The sequence below is a fragment of the Zingiber officinale genome, chromosome 3A (genome assembly GCF_018446385.1).
Source record: "Zingiber officinale cultivar Zhangliang chromosome 3A, Zo_v1.1, whole genome shotgun sequence".
NCBI classification, from domain to species: domain Eukaryota; kingdom Viridiplantae; phylum Streptophyta; class Magnoliopsida; order Zingiberales; family Zingiberaceae; genus Zingiber; species Zingiber officinale.
In genome coordinates, this window is record NC_055990.1 from 133199225 (window position 1) to 133209097 (window position 9873).

General features: G+C 36.1%; 1 protein-coding gene across 1 annotated transcript; it reads right to left on the bottom strand.

The window, feature by feature from the left end:
* Positions 1–6767: 6767 nt before the first annotated feature.
* Positions 6768–8146, bottom strand: LOC122052476 (protein ALP1-like). The gene is made up of 3 exons (XM_042614008.1): positions 7800–8146; positions 7488–7713; positions 6768–7384 (listed from the first exon to the last, which is right to left on the bottom strand). The coding sequence occupies exons 1-3, from the start codon at positions 8085–8087 to the stop codon at positions 6915–6917; spliced, it is 984 nt and encodes a 327-aa protein (XP_042469942.1). The 5' UTR covers positions 8088–8146; the 3' UTR covers positions 6768–6914.
* Positions 8147–9873: the final 1727 nt, after the last annotated feature.

The following is a 9873-nucleotide window of genomic DNA, read 5'->3' on the forward strand; positions in this document are numbered from 1 at the left end:
TCTACAAGTCGAGTATATTCGCATCGAGGCAAGAAGGAGGCGTTGGATCAAGTTCATCATCGAACTTGGGGTGGTTCCTAACATCGTGACCAGTTGAGCTCTATTGTGACAACAATGGAGCTATAGCACGACGAAGGAACCTCGCTCAGACCAAGCACATACTACGGGCTTCCATCTCATTCGAGAGATTATCGATAGAGGAGATGTGAAGATTTGCAGAGTACCTACAGAGGCTAACATCGCAGATCCCTTGACCAAGGCTTTGGCACAGAGGAAGTATGATGGTCACACTAGGTCTTTAGGCCTTAGAGCCTATACTGATTGGCACTAGTGCTAGTGGGAGATTGTTAGTTAGAGCCCTAGAGCCAATCATTTGATGATTGTATGGACTCATGTATATCATATTCTTGTATATTAATAAAGGCATTTGTTTGGTTATTATACTTATTTATATTAGTGCCAAATAGACTAAGTATAATAGCGTCTTTGAGTAGAAGGTTCATACCTATATCAATCGATTAGTTGAATCGATAGTGAGATGATATAGGGAACACTACTCTAAATCATTCCTAGTCGAGTATTAACATTCAGGGACAATGTTAATACAATAAGACTAGCATGTAGGTCAGCTCGATGACTTGATCTCACAAGTCATGGATATAGAGATATCAAGCTGACACATGGGTATGCATTAGAGAATGTATACTGAATGACCCGCCATGAGAAAGTATCATGGATCGTTATATGAGTGTCATATACTTTCTCATGTGGCTATTAGTATGACTATTAGTCCTTAGACCTGAAGTCACCATGGATCCCTACATAAGGAGTTATGTACTTTAGTTTCGTCAAACGTCACCCGTAACTGGGTGGACTATAAAGGCGATTACTGGGTATGTAACAAATTATGCGGAGGGATGTGAGTGATGTAGATGGAATCTATCCCTCCCATATGACGGGAGCGACATCGGTATTCTTGATAGAGTGAGACCACTAAGTGCATGGCCATGCCCAAATGAGTCAACATTAGATGTTGAGCTCATTTGATCGAGTGAGTCTACTTGGAGTTCAAGATTTAGATTGATTAGAGGATGACACGGTCTATGCCTCATATTGATCAATCTAGATGTCTAGGAGAGAAGGACAATGTCATATATTGTGAGGAGTCACAATTAGTTGTCACAAGGTGATGTCGGATCTCGACATTCTTGTAACTTGGGAAGTAATGATGTGTTGCTAGATACCGCTCATTACTTATGCTCCTAAATGGGTTTAGGGCATTGCCAACGTTACAAGAACCTATAGGGTCACACACTTAGGACAATTAGGTGGAGATTAGGTTCATATGATGAACCAAGAGGATTAGATTCATTTGATGAATCAAATTGGATTAAGAGTAATCCTAATTGGGCTAACTTGAGTTCGACTCAAGTTGATTCATGTGTTAAATGAGTCTAATTTAGATTTTGACTCATTGAATCAATTTAATTTAATGAATTAGATTCATTATATTAAGTTGGCTCGAATCAAATGGTTGGATTAGATCCACCATGGTAGAGATTGAGTTAAGTTTGACTTGACTTGAGAAGGAAGACCAAAGGTCAATTTTGACTTGACCTTTTGCCACCTCATTGGTGAGTTGGCATTAGGTGGACCAATAATGATGTTCCACATCATCATGGGTGCCACCTCATGGAAGTTACAAAGCCACTCTCTTAATGGTTTCATATTAATTGCAATTAATGCAATTATTTGGTAATGGTTTCATATTAATTGCAATTAATGCAATTAATGTGAATTTTGAAAAGTGGCCGGCCACTTGGTTTTTTGGGTGAAAAAATTCATTTTTCATTTACTTGTGTGCATCTTCCTCCTTCTCCCTCTCAAGCTCTCCCTCTCCCTCTCCTCCCTTGGCCGAACCACATAGGTGCTAGCACACCTTGGTTTTTTTTGGTCATCTCCATCTAGTGTGTCCGTGTGGATACTTCTAGAGGACCGGCGCTTGACGGTCTTGAGATCCGGCATCATTTGGACGAGCGGGAACGCGAAGGGCATCGCATCAAAGGTATAAATGGTTTATCCTTATGTAGATCTACTGTAGATTAAAGTTTTCAAACTCGTACTCGTATTTTCGTTCGGTTTTACCTTGCACGAGATCCGTGGCTTGGGCGATTCGGGGTTTCCGCGACGCGAAAAGCGGTTTTCGCGGCCCGAAAAACCCAACATGCACATGAGTTTAGTATGCTTTACTGGAAGTATATGTTGATTATACTCTTGGCATAGGTGTATATATGTTAAGTGAATGTTGTTTGAGGTGTATTGTCGATTATACCTATATTGATATGTGCACACGGGTTCCGTATGCATTGTTGGAGTTATCACGATGGTTTATACTTTTGTTGTGAGTAGGTTTGGTGTGTACTAATTGGAGGATTTCTTGTGGTAGAGCATTGCTCCCACATATGTGGTATTTCGTGTGATGGAGTGTTACTCTCACACTGGAGGATTTATTCTTTGGTGATCTATATTTCAGTTATTTGGTAGTTAACTGTGATGCCTAGGATTTCATAAGCTTATCTCCTTTTGTGTATATCCTACTAATGGTTAGTTTAAGTTTAATAAATTATGGAAATAATTGTAATTATTTTGTTGTATTTAGTATCTATTGTTGATCCAAATCTATGTTGTGAGTACCAAATTTCTTTGCAGCAGGTACATAAGCATAGTATTGTTAGTATGCTTTTGCTTTTGCAGCCTAAATTTGCTTCTATGATTTTTGTTTAAGTCGGTCCTTGCATACATAACTGAAAATCCTGAAACTATCTTCATGAGAGCCTTTAATTGCTTATAACCTTCTCAGTTTACTTTGTCACTCTTAAATTTCTTAGTTTCCTGTGGGAGATTAAGAACCATGATATCTTGGTTAAAAAAAAAAAAGGTTCAATTTGAGAGCACTAAATTCATAGTGTTGGAATTGTTTAGAATTTGTTATATTCTAGTCACTTAAGTCCTCCACTTGTTTTTTTGCAATTATGAAGTTGACAAAGACGGGTATCAATTAAACTCAATATGTGACCCTAAGTAGTTCTACATGGTTTATCGTGAGGTATTAAAGAAACGTTATAAGCTAAAATGATTTAAGTAATACTAACTTGGGCGTACGAGGTTTGAGTCAATGATTGATCTTGACAACTTAATGGATCAATTCTCTTATCTAAGTGGGTTGTAAATTGTTTGAAAAAGCTGCAGGCATTAAGATGTAGCCATCATTAAGCCTCATATGTAGCAGATTATTGATGATTATGAGTTGGGGTTTAGGTGTTGGTGGGGACATCAAGTGTTTGAGCTGGGATGCTCCTGGTCTATGACTCGGATTTGGATTTTATCAAGATGCAAGATTTAAGTAGAGGGTTCTCTGAAAACAAATATTGACTTGAGGTATTGAAACTTCAACCCTCTGATGTAAAAGACTTGTAAGAAAATGATGATTGGTAAGTGAACAAGTTTGTTAGGAGTGTGAAGAAATTTGAAGGCGAGTGGAATCTTCATTGATTCTGATGTCGTGTGACAAATCCTTTTTCTAAGTATTTTTTTGTGACTTGATCTCATTGTATAAGTAATATGAGGCTAGTCGGTATCATTCCAAGGGTCATCCTATTTTTTCCACATTGTTTAGATCAATGATTTAATTGATTTCGTTTGTTTTAGTGAAAATTTGAGCTGTAAAGGATGATAATCAAACATTACCAGTGCTTTTGTCCTCAGGACCGATAATTAATAATGATGTGGTATTGAGTATTGACCCTCGGATTGACACAGTCCCTGACCAGTGAAAATTAGGGCTTGGTGGTTTGTGCTTTGTCCATCTACATCAACTATTCCAGTTATAACTATTCTGTTGGGCTCGATATGAAACATGGGATGAGTATGGATAACCAACACTAAGGGGGCGTTTGGTTCAAATTTATCAATCGGAATGGTAATGGGTTTGATTATAGGGTCAATGGGAATGGGAATCAGGATTGCATTATCAGCGTTTGGTTCAAAATCTGGAATGGATATGATTATAATTGATAATGTTTGTTTCGAATCAACATTAGTAATGGGAATCAAATAAATTTCCAGTTTTACCCTTATTAGTTAATGCATTAAAAATTATTAAAAAAAATAATATCTATATTTTTTAAAATAACATACATGTTATAATAATCACAAAAACATTTTAATTTTTTTATTTTAATTATTTATGTATTTAAATTTGATTCATTTTAATTTGAAATAGAAACACACAATTTTAAAATGTAAAATATTGAACATCAACACGTAGTTGCTCAGGTTCTCATCTTCACAATTAGATAAAAAAAAAATCCTTGAAAACAAATATGTGAGATTAGACTTAAGCAACACTGTTCAAATCAACTTCACATCAAACCGAGTCTCTCTTCAAGTAACATATTCAAAATATCACCAAACCATTTTAAACAATTATCAAGTAACATATTCAAAATATCACCAAAAACAATATCAATAATAATGCTGCCCATATCCATTTTAAACATCATCTACTTGTTTAATACAAAATAAAATGTCTCAATGCAAAACCAACTATGAGAAGCAAAATATAAACTTATCCATAAACATTAACCTCAATAGTTGAGGATAACAATGCCAAAATCAGGATCTTAACCGACTTTAGTTATATTAAAGTGAGCACATATTCCCTCACTTCAGTGGAATCTAAACTGAATAACAAGTCAATATTCAAAGGATCTTGACAAATTACTTTAGAAGCCTTGTACTTATCTGGACCACTGAACCCATGCTTTTCTAGCAGTTCAAGAACTTGTGGCATTCTTGAGGTTGTACCTTGCATCCAAGTTGACATTGTGCTAAGGTGACCATCAAGACTCTTCATAAAACCCCGAATTTCATCATTAAATTCCTTATACTCAGTTTCAGCATTCTTCACTGGTGCAAACTTGGTTTTCTTTGAAGCTTTATGAACTTGATGAGTGCATTTTTTCTTGGCAGCAGATGAACTGGAAGAATTAGATGGCAGTGACTCCATGGTAGATAAAAATTCAATTTCAGTGTTGGAATCACTCTCATCTGTCACAGTCAAAGTAACAGTAGCATTTCCTAAATTCTGCTCAGCAACAAGTGGATCTTCAGCCACATCTCCCGTTGCTCGATCCTTGCCATATACCATATCCAAATCCGTAAAGTAAGGGAATGAGACATTATATAAGCCCTTAGCATCTTTGTGAATCTGTAAAAAAAATACAAAGCCAAAATTATAATTAGATTCTACATAAAAAAAAAAACAACATAGCCATGTTAAAGTACAGATTCATGAATGGCTGAACACATAATTGATACACCATATCCAGATGCTAGCTTTTGCATCATTTGGAGGCACACTAAGGTTGAGGACCTAATACACATAACTGATTATGGCTACTACTCCAACTTAAAATTAGAACTCTGTTTGCTACAAACTGTATAACCTAAAGTTGCACACCTGGCATAAGTCAATACAGTAGAGTCATTAACAACAAGACAAACAGAGATATTACCGATCATCATCGTAAATAACTCACACAGCCATACAAGAGTTAAGACCTGGATTGCTAGTGGTTGGTCATGTAAGAACTCAAATAGGAAAAAGAGGATGCCAATCATAGTCTACAGCAGCAAAAAATATCAGATGAGAAATGTCATCAACTTGATTTAGCAAACTTGACAAATTACAAATCATCAAAAAAAGATTAATTTCACTTGTTCACTTACATGTACAAAGACCAAAGACTCGATTACATGCACAAAATTAATTGAAACGTCGGAAGGTGATTACGAGCATGGAAATACAAAGGATTACTACTAACAAAAAAAGAAAAGAACAAACCTATAAAATCTAAGCATCCGAGATTGTGTTCCCCTCGAAAGTAAATGAAACTGACATCATAGTAAATTGATGAGCACACCACATTTGGTGATGAAGTTCTACTCTACAAAGCTAGAATGAATCAATTTCGGGTCAAGAACATTAGCAAATTGATGTGTTTTCAAGAGCAAAATAAACGTTGTTCATTTCACCTAAATCTAATTGGCTGAGGTATGTCACAATCTATAAGAGTCAATCACATTAAAATTCATGCGCATATTTCATCTCACAGGATTAAAAATCATAGTCAGAGACTGCATGGATTGGGCTAGATTTGGATCAAACCAATTGTGAATTTGTGTAAAAAAAAAGGTACAATATCAAAGTAACATCAGCATATACCTCTAACAGACAATATTATAAAATTACAAATTAAAACACATGAATTGACATACCTTAATCCATTCGGTATACCATGTAAATTCACAAGCAATCTTTTTTTCAACATCATTCCAAGAACATCCACTCTGCTTGCACATTTCATTAATAGCATGGTACCTTCCCTTCAAGAACTTGATCCTAGAGTCAATGTGTTTCACTTCAATTATCAACTGGGGTAACTTTTGCACCATTAATCTTCTTATCTCATTCATGTAATTGTTCTTAAAACCACCATCTGTTTTCCAAAGAGGATCAGTGGCCATATCTTGTAAACATCTAATTAAAACCCAACTTTCCTCCTCTGTCCAAAATCGCTTATTCTTGCCTCTTCCGTATTCCACTTCATTTGTCTCTTGGTTATGCACATCCACTGTACTACTTTTCATCATACTGTGGTTCAAAAAATACAAATTCCAAAAGCATAATAATGTAATTATACACATTATATAACAACTCAAAAATATAAATATCAAATAATGTTGAAACAGTTAGGCAGTACATAAGACAGCTAGCAGAGTCATACAACATCCCACATCAAATTGAAAATGTTCTAATAAAAATACAATAAAATCACAAACATATGCAATAGTCATCCCATATTAAAAACTCCATTTCTCCAATTATTAAACATTTCAATTGCCATATTATTTCTGAACGCATTCCACTGGTCAGTTGGGGCAATTGTTCGTATGTATTCCACTTCATCATCATCATCGCTTTCCTCATCTTCGCTTTCTTCATCATCCTCTATAGATTCCTGAGGATCTGTACTCATAAATTTGCGAATCAGATTATGGAGTAGACAACAGGAAATAATAATACGGACTTGGGTTTGTATTGGGAAGAAAGAAGGGGATGCTAGAATTTTCCAACGCCCCTTCAACAAACCAAAACACCTCTCAATTACATTTCTTGCTCGAGAATGCTTCATATTAAAATATTCTTCCGGAGTCTCGGGTCGATGACCATCAAACTCATTAAGATGATACCTATGTCCACGATAAGGGGCAAGAAATCCAGAAGAATTACAATAACCAGCATCCACCAAGTAGTAACAACCTTTGGCAATAAAACAATATTAAATGTAAGACTACAATAAACAACTTAATTTAGAAATTTAAAATTAAGGTAATTAGTTAATTCACAACTTTTTTATATATACCTTGAGGAACTTTAAGCCCAGTAGGCCTACTAATGGCATCACGAAGAACACGACCGTCGTGAGCAGAACCTTCCCATCCAGGTAACACATATATAAATTGCATATTTGGGGAACATACTCCCAACACATTTGTCGCTATACCTCCTTTCCTTGTACGATAACGTTGTTTTTCTTCTTTAGGAGGTGTTACTGGAATAAAAGTACCATCTAACGCGCCTAAGCAACCCTATATTATTCAAATGAATTAATAAGAAATACTACTAAAACATAATGACCCTAACATGTTACTAAATATTTATCATATATTATTACCTTAAATGGTTTCCATCTGTCATCTTCACAGTTTTCGGATATAGGTTCTGGTGTTTGGAGTAATATGTGGTGAAGCTTCAAAATTGCATGAAGACACAGATTGAAGTGACGACTCACAGTCTCTTGACTTCGATGAAAAAGTAGACTAATTGTTCTGTTTTTCTTGTGATGTGCCAGAACATAGATAAAAAATGCAACAATTTCATCAACAGACGCATTTCTTGTGTCTTTTAATCCCCCAATGTCTCTTACCATATCACATAATATCTCAAAGGTTCGCCTATCCATGCGGAGTTCACTAATACAAAATGCATCACTCTCTTTTGTAAGGCTAAATATCCATTGCATTCGCTAATTCGTTTTTCTTCCTTATTTTTATTCGGCAAATTTTAGTACGTCGATATATTCGATACGAATGTTGATAGAATATGAGAACCATAACACCATAAGTATAATATGTGTAACCCACAATGTGCACATTAAATTTTGACTTCTGCTATTAAAAGGAGGTCGTGTCATGCTTTTCTACAACAATACAAGTAAAAAAACATCAATTAAGGGATTGAAAAGTACAAAAAAAAATAGAAGAATTAAAAAAATGCATGATCAATATAATAAAGATCAATTGATCTTAATATAAAGTGTTTCTGCCTTGGATAAAATAAATTATGTTAACATCTAAAGTATGACCCATGCATCTTGAACCAAGTTAAACACGATTAAGGTCAAGCTAGCATATATTGAAATAGTTCCTAATAAAACTCTACCTATTAAATCATCTACTGGTTAGTTATGTTGGCAACATTAGATTATCTCACACAATGTCATGACTCTATATGTTTGTTATAATCTAGTTTCAAATGTAATCTCTTGAATCAAACGACCAAAGGAAGTGCTAATTTTTTTAGAGGTAGATTAAATAATGGTGTTCACTTGTCTAGATCTGACTGTGGGTCTCAAATCCTCATCATTTCTCATGATCTTGCCCCATCCAAAGAGGGCCCTACCACCCAGCCTTTTTGGCTTGCAATGATCAAAACATTTGAAGCCCTTTCTAAAACCTGAACTCGTACTATAATTGTAACATCCTGATAGTTAAAGCAATTAATTTGCTTGTATATCCTTGCCCTAGCACTTCATATATACTTCATACCACTTAACAATTTGCCTTTATTCCTTTCTGTTTTGGCACATGTGATTGCTTAATCATTCATCTACAGCACCGCCCCATGAAATGAGATGATCTACACTTCCAAAAAAAGGAATTACCAACATGTAATTCATGTGTACACGCTTCCCACTTTTCATTTATATGATTATCAACATACTATTCTTTTTTTCATCAGTCATGCTTTGGTTGCTAAAGTAGCGTATCAGGTCACAGCCAAAATCTGAATGTGAACGTTGCCAAAGCACTTAACTTCAACATTTTAAACAAGCAGGTTTTCTGGTGGTGAGCGTGGGGAGCGTGGGATTATGTTCTAAACAAGCAGGTTTTCTGTTAACTTTACAGACATTTCTAAACGATTGTAGAAGGGATTATGTTCGAGGACACAGATATCTTCGAATCGAGAGGAAAAGACATTGCATTGAAGGGTTACCTGGTAGTGAGCGTGGGGAGGAGATTCAACGGTTCGTGATCCGGTCGAAAAACCTAGGTCACCGGTACAACGATACTGGGAAGGTGGAGGCGTTCAGATTCGGGGAGGAAGGGGATCTTCGAATCCCCGACGAGGTGGCGACGTTCGGCGAGGTGGAGGCGTTCGGCAGGTGGCGACGTTCGGCGTCGGGCGAGGTGCGGCGTTGGCGTCGTTTGGGAACAGGTTGCAACGAGAGGAGAGAAATGCGATGGAGAATATTAGGTTAAGGGCATTTTAGGAATTAATGAGAAATTTTGATTGATGCAAATCCAGGAATCGGTGATTGAAGGGGTGGGACACCGGAATAAGCCATTACCCATTAATAGAGAATCATTCCCTCATTTTCATTCCCATTGTTGTAATCCAAACATTAATATTGATTGCTATTCCCATTCCTTACTTTTATTCCCTTAAACCAAACGCCCCCTAAGAAG